Source organism: Pan paniscus, chromosome 16, assembly GCF_029289425.2.
Source record: "Pan paniscus chromosome 16, NHGRI_mPanPan1-v2.0_pri, whole genome shotgun sequence".
Classification (NCBI taxonomy): domain Eukaryota; kingdom Metazoa; phylum Chordata; class Mammalia; order Primates; family Hominidae; genus Pan; species Pan paniscus.
Window position 1 is genome coordinate 82,276,769 of NC_073265.2, and position 25,750 is coordinate 82,302,518.

The 25,750-nt window shown below is 42.9% G+C and overlaps 1 protein-coding gene across 5 annotated transcripts in view; it reads right to left on the reverse strand.

Annotated features, from left to right (window-relative positions):
- Nucleotides 1-25,750, reverse strand: part of LOC100974651 (histone H2A.V-like) — a 95,463-nt gene that overhangs the window by 13,398 nt on the left and 56,315 nt on the right. For 4 of the 5 annotated variants that reach the window (XM_063597146.1, XM_063597142.1, XM_063597144.1 and 1 more), the window contains one exon: nucleotides 6,976-7,651. In XM_063597146.1, the coding sequence (XP_063453216.1) occupies nucleotides 7,168-7,566 (399 nt within the window). In that variant the 5' untranslated portion in view covers nucleotides 7,567-7,651 and the 3' untranslated portion in view covers nucleotides 6,976-7,167. Of the gene's footprint in view, nucleotides 1-6,975; nucleotides 7,652-25,750 lie in introns of those variants that run through there. The other variant, XM_063597145.1, reaches the window with a different exon arrangement.

The window sequence follows — 25,750 nt, forward strand, 5'->3', positions numbered from 1 at the left end:
AATTGTTGAAGAGAAATTAATCATCAGTAACAGATTATCTGTCATCAAGTTTCATTTTACAATTATTTATCTAAGACCTTATTTCCTCCTGTGTTCACTTTGCTTAAAAATAAATACATGCAGTATATTTTCATTATATACAAATTGCAAAGAAAAGTATTCTAAGGATATTGATAACAATAATAGTTGACATTTACTGGGGGCTTATGTGCCAGGCAGCACGCAAGCATTTTCGAAGAATTAGTTCATTTAACCTTCATAATAGCCCTATGAGGTAGATGTTAGGATAACTTTCAGTAGGAACTTGGTGGGAATTCTAGGCCACCCCACTCAGTCCTGTGGGTCTGGAGCCTTAGCTGCTTCAATGTAATACAGTGTTCAACTCTGCATCAGTCTGCCTTGGGAATATTACAGATTTTATAATATTCTCTCTCGTCATCTACTAAAGAAAGCCACCGAGTGAAAAAGTCTTAAAAAGACTTTTACTTTGTCACTAAATGCTATCTACAATCTTTGCAATTCTGAGTATTTGATCTCTGTTTCTAGACATGAGATATGAAACCAAGTACCAAGATATCTAGACAAGCCCAACTCCAACGTATCACAAGACGCTTGGGACTTGCAAAAAAAGGAAGCTTGGAGAATCAACATGATTGGGTGAGGCAGCTATCTTCAGCTTTAATTTGGGACAATTACGCAGGGTCATCCCAGCTCCAGAACTAACTCTCCGTGGAATCAGCAGAGGCCTTCACTGAGACTGCTGCAGTTCAAATTCTCCCTCTGGCCAACCCCACAGGTGTTAATTCCAAGAGCACTCCCCAGTAAACCTCTGCATGCAAATATCTGTCTCAGAGCCTGCTTCCCAGGGCACCTGATCTGAAATAGTGACTACCAGCCAGAGTATCCCCTGTCTTCTTCTTCTTCCTTTTGTGTGTGTGTGTGTCTGTGTGTGTGTCTGTGTGTGTGTGTGTCTGTGTGTGTGTGTGTGTCTGTGTGTGTGTGTGTGAGACGAAGTTTCGCTTTTGTTGCCCAGGCTGGAGTGCAATGGTGCCATCTCGGCTCACTGCAACCTCCTCCTCCTGGGTTCAAGTGATTCTCCTGCCTCAGCTACCCGAGTAGCTGGGATTACAGGCATGCACCATGACACCGGCTAATTTTGTATTTTTAGTAGAGACGAGATTTCACCATGTTGGTCAGGCTGGTCTCAAACTCCTGACCTCAGGTGATCCACCCGCCTTAGCCTCCCAAAGGGCAGGGATTACAGGTGTGAGCCACCGCACCCAGCCCCCCATCTTCTTCTACATTTCTCTCAAGATCATAAAGGGTCATAATGACCAAAACTGGTCTCATGCCTAATAATGTAAAAAATTACCTCCATTCAGCTGGGTGCGGTGGCTCACGCCTGTAATCCCAGCACTTTGGGAGGCCGAGGCGGGTGAATCACGAGGTCAAGAGATCGAGACCATCCTGGCTAACATGGTGAAACCCCTTCTCTACTAAAAATACAAAAAATTAGCTGGGCATGTTGGCGGGCACCTGTAGTCCCAGCTACTCGGGAGGCTGAGGCAGCAGAATGGCGTGAACCTGGGAGGCAGAGTTTGCAGTGAGCTGAGACCACGCCACTGCACTCCAGCCTGGGCAACTGAGCAAAGACTCCATCTCAAAAAAAATAAAATATAAAAATAAATAAAAATTACCTCCATTCAACTGATGAGACTACAACTAATATCATGTTTAATGGTGAAAACTGAATGCTTTCTCCCTGAAATCAAAAACAAAACAAGGATGTTTGCCCTCGCCTTTTCTATTCACCATTATACTGGAGTTGACAGTCAGTTCAAGAAGGCAAAAAAGGGAAATAAAAAGGCATGCAAATAGAAAAAGAAGAAATAAAACGGACTTCATTAGTATGCATATTCATCTATGCACAAAATCCTAAGATAGCAACAAAAATGCACTAGAACTGAATGAGTTTAACAAGATTCTAAGATCTGAGATCAATATAAAAAATTCTTTTTTCCTCTTGAGACAGGGTCTCGCTCTGTCACCTGGGCTGGAGTGCAATGGCATGATCACTGCTCTCTGCAGTCTCGACCTCCCAGGCTCCAGCGATCCTCCCACCTCAACCTCCCCAGTAGCTGGGACTACAGGCAGAAGTCACCACACCCACCTAATTGTTTTAATTTTTTGTACAGACTCCCTGTGTTGCCCATGCTGATCTCAAACTCCTAGGCTCAGGCAATCCTCCCACGTCGGCCTTCCAAAGTATTTTTATACACTAGCAATGAACAGCTGGAAATCAAATGTGTAAAAACATTTATAATAGCATCACCAAACATGAAATATTTAGAGAAAATTTAACAAACTATGTGCAAGACAAGTACACTGAAAACTATAAAACATGGCTGAAGTAAATTTTAAAAGACTTAGAAAAATGAAGAGATATATTTTGCTTACATATCAGATGGCTCAATATTATTTACATACATTTCTCCCCAAAATGCTATATAGAAATTCAATCAAAACCCCAGGAGGTTTTTTTTTCAATTGACAAACTGATTGTACAACATAAATAGAGGCCGGGCACAGTGGCTAACGCCTGTAATCCTAGCACATTGAGGGGCCGAGGTAGGCAGATCACCTGAGGTCAGGAGTTCGAGACCAGCCTGACCAACATGGAGAAACCCCGTCTCTACTAAACATACGAAATTAGCCAGGCATGGAGGCGCATGCCTGTAATCCCAGCTACTCGGGAGGCTAGGGCAGGAGAATCGCTTGAACCTGGGAGGCGGAGGTTGTGGTGAGCCGAGATGGCACCATTGCACTCCAGCCTGGGCAACAAGAACAAAAACTCTGTCTCAAAAAATATATATATATGCAAATGACCTATAATAGCCAAAACAATTTTTTAAAGGATCAACAAAATTAGAAGACTTACACTAATTTCAAGATTTATGCGAAAGCTACAGTAATCAAGACAGTAGTACTGGAAAAAGTATAGACATATATCACTAAATGGTGCTGAGATAGCTGGCCACTCATATGCAGTAGAATGAAACTAGACCTCAACCTTTCACCATATGCAAGATGCATTAAAGATTTAAATGTAAGACGTCAAACAAAGACTCCTAGAAGGAAACCCAGGAAACACCATTCTGGACATCAGCCTTGGGAAAGAAATTATGACTAAGTCCTCAAAAGCAACTGCAACAGAAACAAATATTGACAAGTGGGATCTAATTAAACTGAAGAGCATCTGCATAGCAGAAGAAACTGTCGACAGAGTGAACAGACAACCTACAGAATGGAGGAAAAAATTCACAAACTATGCATCTGACAAAGGTTTATATCCAGAATCTATAAGGAACTTAAACTATTGAACAAGTGAAAAACAAGTAACACCATTTAAAAATGGGCAAAAGGGGGCAGGCATGGTGGTTCACGCCTGTAATCCTAGCACTTTGGGAGGCCGAGGCAAGCAGATCACTGGAAGTTGGGAGTTCAAGACCAGCCTGACCAACACGGAGAAAACCCATCTCTACTAAAAATACAAAAAATTAGCCAGGCATGGTGGCGCATGCCTGAAATCCCAGCTACTCAGGAGGCTGAAGTAGGAGAATCGCTTGAACCTGGGAGGCGGAGGTTGTGGTGAGCCAAGATTGTGCCATTGCACTCCAACCTGGGCAACAAGAGCGAAACTCTGTCTCAAAAATAATAATAATCAAAATTTAAAACAGGCAAAAGAGGCCAGGCACAGTGGCTCACACCTGTAATCCCAGCGCTTCAGGAGGCCAAGGCTGGTGGATCACCTGAGGTCAGGAGTTCAAGACCGGCCTGACCAACATGGAGAAACCCCCATCTCTACTAAAAATACAGAATTAGTCGGGCGTGCTGGAGCATGCCTGTAATCTCAGCTAGTCGGGAGGCTGAGACAGGAGAATTGCTTGAACCCAGGAGCCGGAGGTTGCAGTGAGCCGAGATCACACCTTTGCACTCCAGCCTGGGCAACAAGAGCAAAACTTGGTCTCAAAAAAAAAAAAAGGGCAAAAGAAGCCAGGCATGGTGGCAGGCACCTATAATCCCAGCAACTTGGGAGGCTGAGGCAGAAGAATTGCTTGCACTGGGGAGGCAGAGGTTGCAGTGAGCCAAGATCACACCACTTCACTCCAGCCTGCCTGACAGAGTGAAACTCCATCTCAAAAATAAATAAATACATAAATAAATAAATAAATAAATAAATATAAAAATGGGCAAAAGACATGAACAGACACTTCTCAAAAAAAGATATACAAGTGGCCAAGAAACGTATGAAAAAATGTTCCACATCACTAATTATCAGAGAAATGCAAATCAAAACCACAATGAAATACCATCTCACACCAGTCATAATGCCCATTGTTAAAAAACAACAGATGCTGATGAGGCTGCAGAGAAAGGGAACACTTTTACACTGTTGGTGGGAATGTAAATTAGTTCAGCCACTGTGGAAATCGTTTGGAGATTTCTCAAAGAACTTAAAGTAGAACTGCCATTTGACCCAGCAATCCCATTACTGGGTATATATCTAAAAGAAAATAAATTGCTCTACTAAAAAGACATGCACTCAGATGTTCATCACAGCACTATTCACAATAGCAAAGACATGGAATCAACCTAGATGTCTATCAGCAGTGGACTGGATAAAGAAAATGTGGTAGCCAGGTGCGGTGGCTCACACCTATAATCTTGCCACTTTGGGAGGCCGAGGCAGGCAGATCACCTGAGGTCAGGAGTTCAAGACCAGCCTGACCAACATGGAGAAACCCCGTCTCTACTAAAAATACAAAAAATTAGCCAGGCGTCATGGTGCATGCCTGTAATCCCAGCTACTTGGGAGGCTGAGACAGGAGAATCGCTTGAATCCAGGAAGAAGAGGTTGCAGTGAGCCTGGATCGCGCCATTGCACTTCAGCCTGGGCAACAAGAGCGAAACTCCATCTCAAAAAAAAAAAGAAAAAAGAAAATATGATACATACACAACATAGAATCCTATGCAGCCATAAAAAAGAATAAAATCATGTCCTTTCAGCAACATGGATGCAGCTGGAGGACATTATCCTAAGCAAATTAGCACCAGAACAGAAAACCAAATACCACATGTTCTCACTTCTAAGTGAGAACTAAACATTTAGTACATGTGGAGATGAAGAAGGGAACAATACACACCAGGGCTACTAGAAGGGGGAGGGTGGAAGGAGGAAGAGTGTTGAGAAACTCCTTATTGAGTACTATGCTCACTACCTGGGTGACAAGATCATTTGTACACCAAACTTCGGTGACATGCAATGTACCCATGTAACAAACCTGCACCTGTACCCCCTGAAACTAAAATAAAAGTTGAAAAAAAAATTTTTAAACAGTCCAACTAATGGTCCTGAAATAATTGGTTATCTGCATGAAAAAATAATGAACCCAGGCCAGGTGCACTGGCTCACACCTGTAATCCCAGCCCGTTGGGAGGCCGAGGTGGGTGGATCACCTGAGTTCAGGAGTTCGAGATCAGTCTGGCCAACATGGTGAAACCCCGTCTCTACTAAAAAGACAAAAATTAGCTGGGCGTGGTGGTGCATGTCTGTAATCTCAGCTACTCAGGAGGCTGAGGCAGGAGAATCACTTGAACCTGGAGGCGGAGGTTGCAGTGAGCCGAGATCGCACCACTCTGCACTCCAGCCTGGGCAACAAGAGCAAAACTTCGTCTCAAAAAAATTAATAAATAAAATAATGAGACCGGGCACAGTGGCTCACACCTGTAATCCCAGCACTTTGGGAGGCCGAGGCGGGCAGACGACCTGAAGTTGGGAGTTCAAGACCAGCCTGACAAACATGGAGAAACCCTGTCTCTACTAAAAATACAAAATTAGCCTGGGCAACAAGAGCAAAACTCTGTCTCAAAAATAAATAAATAAAAATAAAATAAAATAATGAACCTTCCCTGTGACACACAATTTACCTACAAAACAAACCTGCACATGTACCCCTGAACCTAAAAGTTAAAAAAAAAAATGATAATGAACCTCAACACCTCAATAATATCCTCCAGCTGTAGCCATGTTGCTGCAAAGAGCATCTCACATTTATCTCACACTACACATAAAATTGAACTAGAAACTGATTATAAACCTTAAGAGTTCAAAGTAGAAAACTTCTTCAAGAAAATATAGAAAATCTTTGTGACTTTGTGTTAGCCAGGAATTTCTTAAATAGAACACAAAAAACATGAGCCAAACAACCACAACCCAAATGTCCATCAGTAGATGGATAGACAAATTGTGGTATATCTGCACAATGGACTATTATTCAGCTATGAAAAAAATGATCTGGCTGGGAGAGATGGCTCACACCTGTAGTCCTAGCACTTTGGGAGGCTGAGGAAGGCGGATCACTTGAGGTCAGGAGTTCGAGACCAGCCTGGCCAACACGGTGAAACACTGTCTCTACTAAAAATACAAAAATTAGCCAGGCGTGGTGGCACGTGCCTGTAATCCCAGCTACTCAGGAGGCCGAGGCTCAAGAATCGCTTGCACCCCAGAGGCGGAGGTTGCAGTGAGCTGAGATCGTGCCATTGCACTCCAAGCTGGGGGACAAGAGTGAAACTCTGTCTCAAAAAAAAAGGATCTAATAACTGATATATACTACAGCACAAATGAACCTTGAAAACATTATGCTGAGTAAAAGAAGCCAGGCATAAAAGCTCACATATTATATGATTCCTTTTATAATATTTCCAGAGTGAGCAAATCCATAGGCACAGAAAGCAGATTAGTAATTACTAGAGGATGGGAGAAAGGGGAAGTGGGAGTGATTACTTAATGGTTATGAGGTGTTTCTTTTGGGGTGTTGAAAAATTGTTAGAGGGTGCTGTTTGCACAATATTACAAATATTCTAGCTGGTACTCTTTAAAGGAGCTAATTATATGTTATCCGAATTTCACCTCACTTTATTTTTTTTTCCACCACATGAAAAGGTACTTTTATCAAACTTCGAGTCTAAGAACGTACAAACGTTTCTTTTATCACGTCTACAGTAATTGTCTATGCTTTTCCATTTAACTGTTGTTAAAAATTCCACATATCCCCATTATTTCTTCTGTCCCAGTTACAGTACAATGACGGGGAGGAAGAGGGTTGGTTAAAGCATCCCTCTAGCAGTTTTCTGCTGTCCCTTCTTTGCAATCAGAGATTCGTGGATGTGAGGGATCACACCACCCCCAGCTGTGGAAGCCTTGATAAGAGAATCCAACTCTTCATCAGCACGGATTGCAAGCTGCAAGTGACGCGGAGCGATACGCTTTACTTTGAGATCCTTAGAAGCATTACCTGCCAGCTCCAGCACCTCTGCAGTGAGGTACTCCGGGATCGCAGCACTGTACACGGCAGCAGTGGCACCCAGCCTTCCATGACTTGTGGTGCGAGTCTTCAAGTGTCTGTGGATGCGGCCCGCAGGAAACTGGAGCCCAGCTCTCTGGGAGCGAGACACTGCCTTAGCCTTGCCCTTCCCACTGTCCTTTGCAGCTTTGCCTCCAGCCATGTTCTCGGCGCCGACTCCGCCCCCGCTCGGCCGCGCGCCCTCCCGCTGCCGACCCGCGCCGCCGCCGCCGCTCTCCTTCACCTCACTTTAAAAGAAAAAACAGAAGCCATTAAAAAATGAGAAAGCTGAGACTTAAGGAGAGATTTGAGAAGTTTTCCCATGGTCCCTCAGGGTTGTCTGACTTTAAATACACGCTTTTAACCACCGCCCTTGGCTGCCCCTGCCGCCTCACGAACATAAGCAGAGCTCTCTCTGGGTTGAAGGAAGCTAGAGAATTTACATTCCCTGTATTTCCCAAGTTTTATGTACTGAGCAAAAAAATATGTTCCTATAAACTCTTGAACATCACACCACATGACTGCGAAAAAAATGATTGTCTTGTAAATACTGGACAAGAGGCACAGAAGTGTTGTCCCTGACAAATGGATGACAAGCATTGAGTTTTCTGCCTTCTACTTTTCTGTATTATCCTGATTTAATAGTCATATTTAAAAGTTTATCATGAAAGAAAATAAGCTTGAAAACCATTTAAATTGAATAGGCTGCCTCAGATGGTCCTGAGTGCTCCTGTCATTGTACGTGTTCAAAAGAAAACAGTCGGCCGGGCACAGTGGCTCACGCCTGTAATCCCAGCACTTTGGGAGGCTGAAGCAGGTGGATCACGAGGTCAGGAGATCGAGACCAACCTGGCTAGCACGGTGAAACCCCATCTTTACTAAAAATACAAAAAAATTAGCCGGGCATGGTGGTGGGCACCTGTAGTCCCAGCTACTCGGGAGGCTGAGGCAGGAGAATGGCATGAACCCGGGAGGGGGAGCTTGCAGTGAGCCCAGATAGCACCACTGCACTCCAGCCTGGGCAACAGAGCAAGACTCCATCTCAAAAAAAAGGAAGAAGAAGAAAACAGTCAATCTCTTGATGGAGACATTGTAGACGAATTGAAGCACTGGCTGGAAGACTGAACTAGATGACCCTTAAGTTATCTGAGTCATCCAGGCCCAGTAAGTTTCTAGTCTTGGATAGCAATTCATAACTGCCAATACCTGTAAGACAATTGCCTTGTACCAAGTTCTGTGAAAAGCATATCACAAGCCTATATGATGCGTACTCTTACTGTCCCTGTCTTAGTCCATTTGTGCCACTATAACAAAATACCATAGGGTAATTTGTAAAGAACACAAATTTATTTCTCACAGTTCTGGAAGCTGAAAATCCAGGATGAAGGTGCTGGAGATTTAGTGTCTAGTGAAGGGCGTGGTTTCCCCTTCCAATATGGTGCCTCGTTGCTGCAACACCCAGAGAGGAAGGCTGTGTCTTCATAGGGTGGAAGGCTAAAGGGTGACTGAATTGAATACTGTGTGAACTCTTATATAAGCACATTAATCCCATTTATAAAGGAGGAGCCTTCATGGCCTATTCACCACTTAAAAGCCCCACCTCTTGATACTATCACTTTATTGGCCATTAAGTTTCAACACCTGAATTTTGGAGGGGAAACATTCAAAATACAGCAATCCCTGTTTTTACATGAAGACACTGAAATGAAAAAAATCTTCAACTTGACCAATGTCACATAGCTACATGTCAGGCCAGATCTGCTTTACCAGAGAGCCCATGCTCCTAATACCTGCAATGCCCTTCACCACTGTAATAGATGCCACATAGCACACCAGTGCATTTGAGAAAGAGTGCTCAGTGATGACAGTATGGTACAGTGCAAGGAGCACAGGTTGGGAAACAGGAATGTTCCTCCCAGGACTGTTACCAACTTGTTTTGTGACCATGAACCCTTCTTATCTCTAAAATGCAATTTCCTTTACTATAAAATGCAGGAAAAGTCAAATTTAGCTCTAAGGATTCACTCTCCTACAGCTGTTATAGTAAATTCTCTCAAATTACCATGGCTGTTATGTTTGGATTCCTGACAAACCACTTTACTTCTCCAGGATAAAAGTGACAAGATTTCTTACCAGAACCAGAACCCAGTAACCCTCTACTTGGAGAAAAAAGAGAGTATACTCTGAAGTATCACTCATTATCTTAAGAAAATAAATTTCTTCAGTGGAACTTGGTTCTCAAAGACAGTTAATTTCTCTCTCCTTAAAGAAACCCAATTAAAATAATAAGAGAAATATAAAAAATATAAGCACAAAACAAAAATGAAAATAAATTAGAGACCATCAAGAGATGTCAGATGGCTAGGCTTGGTGGCTCACGCCTGTAATCCCAGCACTTTGAGAGGCTGAGGCAGGTGGGTCCCTTGAGGTCAGGAGTTCAAGACCAAACCGGCCAACTTGGTGAAACCCCATCTCTACTAAAAATACAAAAATTAGCCAGGTTTGGTGGCACACACCTGTAATCCCAGTCACTCGGGAGGCTGAGGTAGGAGAATCTCTTGAACCCAGGAGGCGGAGTTTGCAGTGAGCCAAGATCATGCCACTGCACTCTAGCCTGGGAGACAGAGCGAGACTCCATCAAAAAAAAAAAAAAAAAAAAAAAAAGAGATGTCAGATTTCAGCAAGTTTCTAGAAGACATAAAAAAGTAGATGAAAAGGCATCAAAAGATAACATGGAAAATGCCACCATCTTTCGTATTCCTATAGATGGCCTCAAAGATCAGCAAGAGCTGGACAGCAAAATTAAAGAGGCCAATCTTGGAGAGACCAGGTATTTTCACCCGCTTCCCATTATATTTTCATCCCCTTCCCATTAAGTCAAACAAGTGTAAAATTCACCCACAGGCAAAATATCAGAAGAGCTCTGCTCTAAGGTAGAACAAAATGCCAGGAAATAATAAAGGAGTTAGTTGTGTCTGTTGGCCCAATGATGAGCCCCATTCATGTATAAAAGCTATATAATTCATGTATTAATTCTGTCTCCCTGTTCTGTCATTCTTTGTCTATTGAGAATATCATGTGGCTTTTGTCTTTTATTCTACTAATATGTTTTGTGTTGTTGTTGTTGTTGTTGTTGTTGTTGTTGACACAGAGTCTCACTCTGTTGCCAAGGCTGGAGTGCAGTGGCATGATCTCGGCTCACTGCAAGCTCCACCTCCTGGGTTCACGCCATTCTCCTGCCTCAGCCTCCCAAGTAGCTGGGACTACAGGCGCATGCCACCACGCCCAGCTAATTTTTTTTATTTATTTTTTTTTTTTTTGTATTTTTAGTAGAGCCGGGGTTTCACCATGTTAGCCAGGATGGTCTCGATCTCCTGACCTCGTGATCCGCCCGCCTCGGCCTCCCAAAGTGCTGGGATTACAGGTGTGAGCCACCGCATCCAGCCATATGTTGTTTTACATTGATTTATTTTTCCATGTTGACTCATCCTTACATGCCTAGCAAAATCCCACTTGGCCATGGATTATGATCCTTTCCATATGTTGCTGGATTTATGTTGATAGTATTTTGTTGAGGATTGTTGTGTCTGTGTTCTTAATGGATATTGGTCTATAGTTTTCTTTTCTTGGGATGTCTGTCTAGTTTTAGAATCAGGATAATGCTGATCCCGTAGAAAGAGTGGGGACATTTCCCAGCTTCTATTTTTTAGAAGAGTCTCCAAATGACGACTTCCTAAGGAAGTTAATACTTGCTTAAGTGTTTGGTGAAGTTCAACAGTGAAGCCATCTGGGCTCGGGATTCCCTTTGAAAAAAGTTTTTTATTATGATTAATTCAATGTCATCACTTGTTATAGATTTATCAAGATTTTCTACTTCTTCTTGAGTCAGTTTTAGTAGTTTTTGTCTTTCCAGAAATTTTTCCATTTCATCTAATTTGTTGGAATACTACAAACAATTGTATTCCAAGTATTTCTTATAAGAAGAAGAATTGAAATAAATAATAATGTATTCTCTTTCATTCTCAATTCTCATAATTTATAATTTGTAGTTTCTCTCTTTTTTATGTTCTCGGTCTAGCTATAGGTACATGAATTTTGCTGATCTTTTCAAAGAATTAACTTTTGGTTGATTATTTTCGCTACTGTTTTTCTATCAATTTATTTCTACTCTAATTTTTTTTTTTTTTTTTTTTTTTTTTTTTGAGACAAGGTTTCCCTCTGTCGCCCAGGCTGGGGTGCAGGGGCATGATTGTAGCTTACTGCAACCTCCAGTCTCAAGTGATCCTCCCACCTCAGCCTTCCAAGTAGCTGGGACTACAGGCATGTGCCACCATAGCTGGCTAATTTTTTTGTATTTTTTTGTAGATGGGGTTTTGACATGTTGCCCAGGCTGGTGTCGAACTCCTGAGCTCAAGCAATCCACCCGCCTGAGCCTCCCAAAGTGCTGAGATTACGGGCTTGAGCCACTGCACCTGGCCCACTCTAATCTTCATTAGTTCCTTCCTTATACTTGCTTCAGACTTAGTTTTCTCTTCTTTTTCTAGTCTCTTAAGATCGAAGATTAGGTTCTTAATTTGAGATCTTTCTTCTTTTTATTATTTTTATTTATTTTTTTTTTTTGAGATGGAGTCTTCGCTCTGTCGCCCAGGCTGGAGTGCAGTGGCACGATCTCAGCTCACTGCAAGCTCTGCCTCCTGGGTTCTCGCCATTCTCCTGCCTCAGCCTCCCGAGTAGCTGGGACTACAGGCGCCCGCCACCACACCTGGCTAATTTTTTTGTATTTTTTAGTAGAGATGGGGTTTCACCGTGTTAGCCAGGATGGTCTCGATCTCCTGACCTTGTGATCCGCACGCCTTGGCCTCCCAAGGTGCTGGGATTACAGGCATAAGCCACCATGCCCGGCCTACTTCTTTTTCAATATGGTTGTGTGTAGCTATAAATTTCCCTCTAAGTGCTACGTTAGCTGTATCCTGCAAGTTTAGGTATAATATATTGTGTTTTTTCATGAAAAAATGCTCACCATCACTGGTCATCAGAGAAATGCAAATCAAAACCACAATGAGATACCACCTCACACCAGTTAGAATGGCAATCATTAAAAAGTCAGGAAACAATAGATGCTGGAGAGGATGTGGAGAAATAGGAACGCTTTTACACTGTTGGTGGGAGTGTACACTAGTTCAACCACTGTGGAAGACAGTGTGGTGATTCCTCGAGGACCTAGAACTAGAAATACCATTTGACCCAGCAATCCCATTACTGGGTATATACCCAAAGGATTATAAATCATACTACTATAAAGACACATGCACACGCATGTTTATTGCGGCACTATTCACAATAGCAAAGACTTGGAATCAACCCAAATGTCCATCAATGATAGACTGGATTAAGAAAATGTGGCACATATACACCATGGAATACTATGCAGCCATAAAAAAGGATGAGTTGATATCCTTTGCAGCAACATGGATGAAGCTGGAAACCATCATTCTCAGCAAACTATCACAAGGATAGAAAACCAAACACCACATGTTCTCACTCATAGGTGGGAATTGAACAATGAGGACACTTGGGCACAGGGTGGGGAACATCACACACTGGGACTGGGGCCTGTCATGCAGTGGGGGGATGGGGGAGGGATAGCATTAGGAGAAATACCTAATGTAAATGACGAGTTAGTGGGTGTAGCAAACCAATGTGGCACATGTATACCTATGTTAACAAACCTGCATGTTGTGCACATGTACCCCAGAACTTAAAGTATAATTAAAAAAATATATATATATATAGTGTTTTTGTGTTTATCTCAAAATATTTTTAAACTTTCCTCATAATTCTTTTTTGACACATTGGTTATTTGGGTGTGTTGTTTACTTTGCAAATATTTGTTAATTTTCCAACTTTTATTGTTACTTATTTCTAATTTTATTCTCCTTGTGGTTGGAGAACATACTTTGTATGTTTTCAATCCTTTAAATTTATTGAGACTTGTTTTATGGCTTAACATATGGTCTAGCATCAAGAATGTTCTAAAAAAAGAATATTGTATATGCACTTAAGAAAAATGTGTATTCTGTTGTTAATGGGTGGAATATTCTACAAATATCTGTTAGGTCTAGTTGGTTTATACTGTTGTTTAATTTTCTTGTTGCTCTTCTGTCTAGTTGTCTATTCATCATTGAAAGTGGGTATTGAAGACTCCAACTATTGTTTCTAAATTCTCTATTATTTTCTTCAATTCTGCCCACTGTTACTTCATATATTTTGGGGGCTCTCCTGTTAGCTGTATACCTATTCATTATTGTTATGTCTGGTCTTTTTTTTTTTTTTTTGAGATAGGGTTTCACTCTGTCACCCAGGCTGGAGTGCAGTGGTATAAACACAACATACAGCTCACTGCAGCCTCAATCTTCTGGGCTTAAGCGATTCTCCCACCTCAGCCTCCCAAGTAGCTGAGACTACAGGTGTGTGCCACCATGCCCAACTAATTTTTTTATTTTTTTGTAGAGACGAGGTTTCACCATTTTGCCCAGGCTGGTCTCAAATGCCTGGGCTTAGGCAATCCTCCCACCTCAGCCTCCCAAAATGCTGGGATTACAGGCATGAGCCACCATGCCCAGTCTGGTCTTCATTCTTAAATAGGAATGGACAACCAATGGTTACTGACATTTGAGAAAGCCTTGCAGCTACAATAATAAAAACTAAATTAAAAACTGAAAAATACATTCTGGAATTATATAGAAAGAAATGTAATCTTACACACAGCCGGATTTTTTAATGAGCAATCTTTATATAGTCCTAGTAGTATAAATGTTATTTTTTAATTTTACTCTTTTGTAATCAACCTACTGACATAGCCCAAAGACCTAATTTTGGCTACAGAGAATAATTTAAATATTAATCCTTGATAACTTAAAAATGAATGTACAACTGACAGAAGTTAGATGGTAGAAGGGAGATAAGACGGGAGAAGGAAAGAATACAGGCGCTGATATCCTTTTTTACAAAACAAAGAGATCACTGCCAAGTAACAACGGAATCTGCAATAAATATCAAAGTACATTACTCAAAGTTAGAAAGTTTATGTGTAGCAGAATTTAAAATGATGATAATTACCAACTGTTAAAAACTGAATGAGGTGGAGATACAGGTTAACATGTACTGCTATACATGTATATTGGAATTAAATAAGTAAATGGACAAGGGATCATGGGAGTCAGGTTTCTTACTCTTGGGGTTGGAGGCCAGAGATAATCGAGGGCAAGTGGCGAGAATGCTCCATATGGTGATGGATTAGAGTTGCTTACCTAAGCATAAACTCATGTTTTGCTTAATATAGATACAGTGATTACATATAGAAATAGTTAAAGATACACATGTATCACAAGTTAGTAAATATACATGAATCTTCTTGCTCTGTCAGCTGAGACAGCCTAGAAGCAACCACATTCCGGTAGCAATGAGCACACCTAGTGCCCAGATCTTGGATCTTGATTTCTGACACCATTCTCCAAAGAACCAGAGAAATGTTTGATTCTAAGACTGGGAAAGAAAATATACAAGTAAGTTTGGAGCATCACCAGAAAGTAAGAAAGTGCTCAAAAAAAAAATTCACAGTGATGGGAGTATCAAAGAAACCAACTGAAAGATTTCAAGATTTCCCAATGGCCAAGGCTGGAAGAATTTGAGCAAAAAAAAAAAAAAAAAAAGTATTAAATTATAGGCCAAAGTACAAAATAAATATCCATTAATCCTGACTGATAGAAATAAATGACTGAATAAATGAATTAACGACAGAGAAAAGTCTCCTGTTGGCCAGGCGCGGTGGCTCACGCCTGTAATCCCAGCACTTCAGCAGGCTGAGATGCGTGGATCACCTGAGGTCAGGAGTTCGAGACCAGCTAGGCCAACATGGTGAAACCGCGTCTCCACTAAAAATACAAAAATTAGCCAGGCGTGGTGGCACGTTCCTGTAATCCCAGCTCCTTGGGAGGCTGAGGCAGGAGAATCCCTTGAACCCAGGAGGCGGAGGTTGAAGTAAGCTGAGATCGGATTGCACCACTGCACTCCAGCCCGGGCCACAGAGCTAGATTCCACCTCAAAAAAAAAAAAAAAAAGGAAAAGTCTCCTCCTGTGCAAAAGAGCTCCAAATAAATTCTGTAGTATTCCAACCTAAAGAAGGTGAGGCATAACTCCTACTCCTTAATTATGGGCTGTGCTTAGTGACTTCCTTCCAAAGAAGAAGGAGAATTGCTTGAACTCGGGAGACGGAGGTTCCGTGAGCCACGACCATGCCACTATTGGGCACATACTAACATTTACTGGGCAGTTCCTTACTGCTAGGCATCAAATACTTTACAGAATAAACTCAGTTAATCCTTACATCCACCCTGTAAATTGGTATTACCATTAACTCCAGGCTACAGATGGGTAAACTGAGAGAGGTTGAGTGCCACTAATCCTCCTTCTCACAGTTGGGAAGTGGTGGACCTGGGCTTCAAGAATGTGCACACTTGGTCAGGCATGGTGGCTCTCACCTGTAATCGCAGCACTTTGGGTGGCCGAGGCCAGGGGATCACTTCCGATCAGGAGTTCAAGACCAGCCTGGCCAACATGGTATAACCCCATCTCTACCAAAAACTACAAAAATTAGCCGGGCGTGGTGGAGCATGCCTGCAGTCCCAGCTACTGGGGAGGTTGAGGTGGCAGAATTGCTTGAACCTGGAGGTGGAGGTTGTTGTGAGCCGAGATCACGCCACTGCACTCCAGCCTGAGTGACAGAATGAGACCTTGTCTCAAAAAAAAAAAAAAAAAAAAAAAAAAGCACACTTAACTTCCATTCCCATCTGCCTGTCAATAGTTGTTATTTCATAATCAGAAAAAATGTTTTAAAAACCCCTTATCATGTACCCTGTGCTTCCTACAGTTGAAATTAAGAAATGTTGATATTTTAGCATTTGAATGTGGCTCTTAGGGTAAAGTGCCTCACCTAATGGTAGAAGTGAAGCATTATTTAAGATTATGGTTTTTGTATTTCTTGGCTTTGTAGGCAAACCTGAGTTCCAGCTACAAGGTGCTGTCTGCAGTTTGCCCATCTGGAGCTTTGCTCGGTTTTGCAATGGGAGGTTTATAAACAGACACATCAAGTGCCTGATACTCAATCCATGGCAGCTCTTATTAATATGAAAATCTCATTTGCAGAAGGCTTTTTCTACACAATTGAATTGGCCCAGTGAAGTAATCCTATTAGAAACAAAAACCTGTCTCAAGAGGCCCCGGAAGAGTTGTGTATTTGCATAGATTTGCATATCAATTCATAGCTGGTGAAATTCCTCATTAAGGAGTGAATTTCTCCAAGCTGCTGAAGCCCAAGAAGGCAAATATTTTGAGCCAATTAATTTTATAGATCAGGAAAAGTCTCGCTCTCCCTGCTACCTACCTCTCCCCTCCAAAAAAAAGTAAATAAGACTTCACCCCAAACCCAGGTTTTACTTGGTAATTCTAACTGGAGAGTGGGGGTGGAAGGGCAGGTAGGTCTACCTGGATGTTCATTGGTTGGAGAGTCTGAAGGAAGGAGGCAAGAAACACTTAAAGCCAGGAGCCAGCCCCAATCCACAGTCTGCATCCCTCTCTGAGAATCAGATCCTCCGAATGAAGCCCAGACCAAGGGCTTCTGCAGCACCTTCTCTCCTCTCTACATTCTTATTTGAGTCCTCTCACCCGACATCCACATTTCCTTTAGTTCCATCCTTATTGTCCCTGACACTTTTCCCCTCACCTTCAGTGCTTCCACTTGTAAAATGGGAATAATAATAACTAATAATCCTACCTCTAGGATTAAGGAGAGGAGGAGAGGCCTAGCACTTAATGTAGACTGAATAACCAAGAAATGTTAGCTGTTTGGTTCGGTTGTCTATTACTTGCATAACAAACTACCCTATAACTTAGTGGCTTAACACAACAATGTTGCTTGCTCAAGATTCTGTGAGTCAGAAATTTACAGAAGGTTCAGATGGGAGGCTTGCTCCATGTAGCATTGGCTGGGGTCATTCACTCAGCAGCATAAGCCAGTGGCTAGGTTGGAGTGGAACTTTCAAGAAGGCTTCACCCATATGGGAAGTGCCTCTGTGCTTTTCCCTGTGGCCATTCTCTCCATGTGGCTAGCTTGGACTTCCTCACAACATGTTGGCTGCACACTTTTTTTTTTTTTTTTTTGAGACGGAGTCTCGCTCTGCTGCCCAGGCCAGACTGCAGTGGAGTTATCTCGGCTCACTGCAAGCTCCGCCTCCCGGGTTCACGCCATTCTCCTGCCTCAGCCTCCCAAGTAGCTGGGACTACAGGCGCCCGCCACCATGCCTGGCTAATTTTTTGTATTTTTAGAAGAGACGGGGTTTCACTGTGTTAGCCAGGATGGTCTCGATCTCCTGACCTCGTGATCCACCCATCTCGGCCTCCCAAAGTGCTGGGATTACAGGCGTGAGCCCCCACGCCCGGCCGGTGGTTGCACACTTTTTATCTAGCAGCTGGCATCTAAAAGGAGATGTTCCAAAGAGGAAAGCAGAGCTGCCAGTCTCCAAGGCTGAGCCTTAGGAATTATAGCGTCACTTCCATTGTGTTCTGTTGGTCAAAACAAGTTCCAGCCTAGCACAAATATAAAGGGGGATGGGATAAACTCCATTTCTTATTTATTTATTTAGAGATGGGGTCTTGCTCTGTTGCCCAGGCTGGAATGCAGTGGCACAATCTGACTCACTGCAGCCTCATCCTCCCAAGCTCAAGCAATCCTCTCACCTCAGTCTCCTGAGCAGCTGGGACTATAGGCATGGGCCACCATGCCCGGCTAATTTTTCTATTTTTTTGTAAAGACAGGATCTCCCTGTGTTACCCAGGCTGGTTTCCAACTCCTCAACTCAAGCAGTCCTCCTGCCTCAGCCCCACAAAGTGCTAGGATTACAGGTATGAGCCACCGAGCCCAGCCAACTCCATTCTTGATAGGAAAGTGGCAAACAATATGCAGTCATCTTTAACCCACATTGTTGATGGACAATCTCATCCACTTCATCTATGGCCCTGAGAATTCTCCCAAGACAAGATCACAGATATTTTTTCAAAACACTGACCTGAACATGTCATCATCTCTCTCTGTTAAAGCCTCTAAGACCTCCATTACCTATAGAAAAAAATTCAGATTCCCTAGGTTGACATGGGAGACCCTTCACAAATCGTACTCTACCTCTCCAGCCTGACTTCTAGCCGGCAAGCACACATGTGCACATACCTCCTCCCACAAATTCACAGACACTGTCACACAAGTAAAAACACACACATTCAAACATTTACGTGCTGTTGACTGCCAACTTCCCAGAAAGACCACCAGAATAACCCATGCATCAAACAAAGCCATGACTTTTTTTTTATCAAACTGCTGTCAAGGACAGCAAATTAACCCTGACCAGGCCATAGGAGTGTCTCAAAAGGGGGAGACAAGTGACAGATACCTATTGGGTTTTAGTGTTCGAATTCAAGTGGTTTGGCCGGGCACAGTGGCTCACGCCTGTACTCCTAGCACTTTGGAAGGCCGAGGTGGGTGGATCACCTGAGGTCAGGAGTTCGAGACCAGCCTAGCCAACATGGTGAAACCTTGTCTCTACTAAAAATACAAAAATTAGGCGGGGGTGGTGCGTGCCTGTAATCCCAACTCCTCGGGAGGCTGAGGCAGGAGAATTGCTTGAATCTGGGAGATGGAGGTTGCAGTGAGCCAAGATTGTGCCACTGCACAGCAGCCTGAGGGACAGAGCGAGACTCTGTCTCAAAAAAAAAAAAATTCAAGTGGTTTAAGGTAGGTCTTTGAATGTGGGGAACTGACTAGAGTTGGGCAAAGTTCGTGATGTTCTAGTTTAGAATGAAGGGCCACAATGGGGCAAGAGCCATAAACCAAGTCTTGATTAGGATGCAATTGTTTGGCAAGTAAACCTTCTTCCCAGGTGAGCATCCAACTGTCCTGAGAAGGGGGCTACATGCCCAAATATGCAACATCTTGTTTAAATAGGTTTTCAAGAATTTCCAAAGCAAACAGTGAGGTATTTATTGGTTTACAGTTTTATCTTCTCAGGCAAGAATGTTCTGGAATAAATGGTCATGTTGACACAGGTGGTTTCAGTCTTCAGTCCTGATAACTAAGCCATGGGGACCTCTGTCCTCAACACACACAGTCACTCTCTCGCCCACATCAGCCAGACTCTGAGCGACCTTCGTCTTCCCCAGTCTCCACCTTTTTTTTTTTTTTTGGAGACAGAGTCTCACTCTGTCACCCAGGCTGGAGTGCAGTGGCACAATCTCGGCTCATTGCAACCTCCACCTCCTGTGTTCAAGAGATTCTCGTGCCTCAGCCTCCTGAGTGAGTAGCTGGGATTACAGGTGCACGCCACCACACCCAGCTAATTTTTTTTTTATTTTTAGTAGAGACAGAGTTTCGCCATGTTGACCAGGCTGGTCTTGAATTTTTGTATTTTTAGTAGAGACGGAGTTTCGCCATCTTGGCCAGGGTGGTCTCCAACTCCTGACCTCAAGTGATCCACCCACCTCGGCCTCCCAAAGTGTTGGGATTACAGGCTTGAGCCACCGCACCCAGTGTAGTCTCTGCATTTTCATATCCTCACCCTCTGCCGTAACAATGTCTGTTTTCTCCCAATATAAATGTAATGCGTGCTCATCGCTGAAAAGTCTGAGAATAGAAAAGGTTGGGGCCGGGCACGGTGTCTCCTGCCTGTAATCCCAGCACTTTGGGAGGCCAAGGCAGGCGGATCCCTGAGGTCAGGAGTTCAACACCAGCCTGGCCAAAAGGGCAAAACCCCGTCTCTACTGAAAATACAAAAACATTAGTTGGGTGTGGTGGTGCATGCCTGTAATCCCAGCTACTCAGGAGGCTGAGGCAGGAGAATCGCTTGAACCCAGGAGGCAGAGGTTGCAGTGAGCCAAAATCGCGCCACTGCATTCCAGCATGGGCGACAGAGCAAGACTCCCTCCCAAAAAAAAAAAAAAAAAAAGGTTAAAAGCCATCATGATGTGCACATAGGGGTAGATAGAGAGAGATGGGGGTTGTATTATTCATATTTTCCTAGCATTGCCCTAAAAAATTACCACAAACCAGGTGGCTTAAAGCAAAAGAAATTATTCTCTCACAGTTCTGGAAACCAGAAGCCTGAAGCCAAGGTTTTGGAAGGGCTGGCTCCCCCTGGAGATGGAGGGAGAATGTGTTCCATGCTTCTCTTGCAGCTCCTGATGACTCCCAGCAGCCCTTGGCATTCCCTGCCTTGGGGCTGCCTCACTCCAGTCCCTGCCTCCATCCTTCTCTCTGCGTCTCTGTGTGTCCTCTCCTCTATTCGCAAGGACACCAGTCAAAACGAGTCCCACTGTAAATCCAGGCACCACCGTAAATCCAAAATAATCTCAAGGTCCTTAACTTCATTACATTTGCAAAGACCCTGTTTCCAAGTAAGTTCACATTCTGAGGCTCCAGGTGGACATAAATTTGGGGAAGGCCATTATTCAACCCACTGCAGGGGTAGAAGAGACCTAACTCTTCATCTGGTTTACAAAGAAGGAGATAATGTCTAAAATCATCATTCAAGAAATGGCAACGTAAGCACATTATTTTGACCTGGGGAAATATATTACAGGCTTGAACAGGGTTCCCCAGGAGAGCAGGAAGAAGCAGGGCAGTGGACAGCTTTTTCTCACATTTAAAACTTGTAATACCTCTTGACTCTGAATTATTTTTGTTTCTTTGAAAACACAAAACTAAAAAGAAAATCACTCGTGTTTTTTCTTGCTTATTCTTTTCTGCACTTATATAGAAAAAAAATTTTTTATTTCAAATAAATGAAAATTCCTGTTACCAAATGATAGAGTTAACACATTGGTACATTCTTTGCTCACATTTTTTTAAGTTGATCCTATTGTACATCCAACAGGAAAATCAGTTTCAGTCCACCTAACTTCATAATACAAACATATCTTTGTTTTATCTTTGAATTGTAATAGACATTTTTACTGGCTACATAAAATTTTATCAAGTAAAATATCTGGCAGGTCACAGTGGCTCACACCTGTAATCCCACAATTCTGGGAGGTCGAGGCAGGTGGATCACTTGAGGTCAGGAGTTTGAGACCAGCCTAGCCAACATGGTGAAACCCCAACTGTACCAAAAATACAAAAATTAGCCAGGTGTGGTGGTGTGTACCTGTAGTCCCAGCTACTCGGGAGGCTGAGACAGGAGAATTGCTTGAACCAGGGAGGTGGAGGTTGCAGTAGGCTGAGATTGTGGCCACTGCACTCCAGCCTGGACAATAGAGCAAGAGGCTGTCTGAAAAATAAATAAATAAATAATCCATCATTTACTTAAACTGGTTCCCCCCGGGCACTGTGACTCACACCTATAATCCCAATACTTTGGGAGGCCAAGGCAGGAGGATTACTTGAGTCCAGGAGTTCGAGACCAACCTGAACAACATAGCAAGATCTAATCTCTAAAAAAAAAAAAAAAGAAGTTGAAATCGTTCCTATTTTTTCACATTACAGATAATGCTGAAATAAATGTCTTTAGGAAGAGGTTTTTTTCATTTGTTGTGTGTGTACTATTACTTCCTTGAAATGAATACCAATTTCTAGGAGGTTATATTACAGGAGTATGAAAGTTTGGAAGACTTTGGGTACACTCACCAAATTTTATTCTGGGGAGGGGGAAGGTGCCCTAACACCAAATCATATAAAATGCACACCTTGTTGGTGTTTCTTCTTAACCTTCCTGTCTTAATGAAAGCCGGTGTAATAGGATATTGAATAGGCTTTTCCTGCTGCCCCCAGAATGTCACCTATACTCCTAAAGCAGAGGACTTTCAGATTACTCACAGGGCTTATTAAAAAGTACACAAACTAGGCTGGGCACAGTGGTTTACACCTGTAATCCCAGCACTTTGGGAGGCTGAGACGGGCAGATCACCTGAGGTCAGGAGTTGGAGACCAGCCTGGCCAACACGGTGAAACCCCGTCTCTACTAATAATACAAAAATCAGCCAGGCATGGTGGTGGGCGCCTGTAATCCCAACTATTCAGAAGGCTGAGGCAGGAGAATCGCTTGAAGCTGGGAGGCAGAGCTTGCAGTGAGCTGAGATCACGCCACTGCCCTCCAGCCTGGGCAACAAAGTAAGACTCTGTCTCAAAAAAAAATAAAAACTCCACCTAATTTAGTACAGAGACAAACTGAAAACCCAACCTTGGAGCGTGCTTCTGGAACAATAGCTCAGTCCCAGTGAAGCACAGCAGCCATGCTTCAACCAATCACAGACGGTCAGCTGTCCAAACTGTTCAAGAAAGTCAGACACCAAGCTGTAATCAATCCAGTGAGTCCCGTGCTCACTTCCATTTTCTGTACTTCACTTTCCTTTTTTTTGTCCATAAATCTTATCCAGTCATGCAGCTGCCCTGGAGTCCTCTAAATCTGTCTGGTTCTGGGGCTGCCAAAATCATTTTTTTTCTTTCTGGCTCAATTAAACTTTGTTAATTTAATTTGTCTCAAGTTTTTCTTCTAATATTCAGTGTCAGAAGTGAAGATGTAAACTAAAACTCCAGTGCACCAGGTGACCATTTCAGGTATCCACGAATCCAACTGCATTCAGTGCCCTCTTGTTGGTAACTGGAGGCCGTGAGTGGTTTTTCCCTTTTTTTTTTTTTTTTTTTTGAGACAGGGTCTTGCTCAGTCGCCCAGGCTGGAGTGCAGTGACATGATCTCGGCTCACTGCAACCTCGGCCTCCCAGGTTCAAGCGATTCTCCTGCCTCAGCCTCCTGAGTAGCTGGGATTACAGGCGTGCACTGCCACGCCCAGCTAATTTTTGTATATTTAATAGAGATGGGGTTTCATCATGTTGGCCAGGCTGGTCTCAAAATCCTGACCTCAAGTGATCCACCCACCTCAGCCTCCCAAAATGCTGGGTTTACAGGCGTGAACCACTGTGCCTGGCTGATGCGTGGCTTTTCTCTTAAATTCCAAGTTCCACTAAATTGTGCTTTGAGCTAAGTTGATTTGAGCAATATTTAGACTGATCTGAGTCCAAGATCAGATTGAATTTGACAATTAACTGGATTAGATTCAGCTGGAAGACTCAGGCCTTAGTGCTTTTCTGATAACGAGTTCATCTCAGTCCAAGGAGTCTGGGACTCCACCTTCTAGGACTCCAGATAACTTTATTATAAAAATTATGGGCCCAGAACATGTGCATTTTCAGAAAAGTTGGTTAATCTTACTAGAGACAACTTCGAATTAACAATGGGGAAGTTTTAATTTGGATCAAATTGTTTATTTGCAAGGCATATGTTTTAAGAGAATCAAAAATCCTGCAAAAACAATAGGATGTATTCTCTTTTTTTATTTTAAATTCCGAGATACATGTGCAGGATGTGCAGGTTTGTTACATAGGTAAATGTGTGCCATGATGGTTTGCTGCACCTATCAACCTATCACTTAGGTATTAAGCTCCACATGCATTAGCTATTTATCCTGATGCTCTCTCTTTCTCCAGGACGTATTCTTTAATTGGCTTGTGGAGGTACCTAAAAGGCTAAATGAATTTAAAATTGCTTCCGGACCAGGCATGGTGGCTCACACCTATAATCCCAGCACTTTGGGAGGGTGAGATAGGAGGATCGCTTGAGCCCACGAGTTCGAGACCAGCCTAGGCAACATAGTGAGATACAATCTCTACAAAAAAAAGAAAAAAAAAATTTTTTTTTTCTTTTTTTTGAGACAAGGTCTTGCTCTGTCATCCAGGCTGGAGTGCAGTGGTATGATCTTGGCTCACTGCAACCTCCGCCTCCTGGGTTGAAGCAGTTCTCCTGTCTCAGCCTCCTGAGTAGCTGGGATTACAGGCGTTTGCCACCATGCCTGGCTAATATTTGTATTTTTAGTAGAGACGGGGTTTCACCGTGTTGGCGAGACTGGTCTCGAACTCCTGACCTCAGGTGATCCACCCGCCTTGGCCTCCCAAAATGCTGGGATTATAGGCATGAGCCACCGCACCCGGCCAAAAAAAATTTTTTTTTTAATAGCCAGGTGTGAGGGCACATGCCTGTACCCCCAGCTACTCAGGAAGCTGAAATGGAAGGATCACTTGAGCCTGAGAGACCAAAGCTACTGTGAGCCATGATTGTACCGCTGCACTCCAGCCTGGGCAACAGAGTGGACCTTTTTGCTTCATTACTCTTTTACCCTGAAGATGATGAAAACAAAGAAGTTAGACAGATGTCTTCTTGCTGTAACCACCTTCACTCCATGGCTTAAAATGGAGCTAAAAGCCATTGTAAAAGACTTCCCTAGCCCACAGGAAAATCCTCAGAAATTTACTGAAGAATTTAGAATTCTCCTAGGAGCTTACAATTCACGATTCCCTGACCTTTACCAACTTATTCACATGATATTGGGGCCTGACAAAGCTTGAAAATGGCTGGTGGTAGCACAATGCGACAGACCTGAGGAGAATATTAAAGACTCCCCCAAAACCTCCTCATGAGAAGGGCTAAAAGGAACTAGAAGAATTGCAGACAACCTTTTAAGTTCAATTCCTAAGATTTTTCCACCAAAAAAATAAAATTGATTGGTCCATCATACAATCCTGTAGACAAAAACAGGATGAACCAGTTTCAGATGAAAGAACTCGCTTAGAAACATTGTGAAACATTCTGGGCTGAAAGTACAGCAAGGAGTATTTCCTGCAGGGACTGAAATGGCATTAACCTGTCTTTATAAATGGACCCCATTCTGAACTTAACAGTTTAATTTAAAAAAAAAAACATAAACCGGAATGGGAAGTTACAGATATGGTTGAATTGGTGGCCTTAACTGAAAATTTTGAGAAGACTCTAGTGTAAGAAATAAAGCCAAAAGGCTAATAAGCTTATATCTCTCCAATTACAACAGTTACGGGGGCCCAGACCGAAAGGATCTTCTCGTTTTTAATTTAAATCACAACCAAGAGGTCCTAAAACAAGAAATTATTTACTCTAAGGTGTCTGCCTTCATTACAAACCACAGGGGAATGCCACAGGGGTTTACTAAAGCCTTCCTTACTTTGGGGAAACTGGAAAAAAGATTGTCCACTTTTATGTCAGTCCACCAATAAGCCTCCTCCCTTTGTGATATGTGATATGGTTTGGCTGTGTCCCCACACAAATCTCATCTTGAATTCTCACATGTTGTGGGAGGGACCAAGTGGGAGGTAATTGAATCATGAGGGCAAGTCTTTCCCGTGCTGTTCTCGTAATAGTGAATAAGTCTCACAAGATCTGATG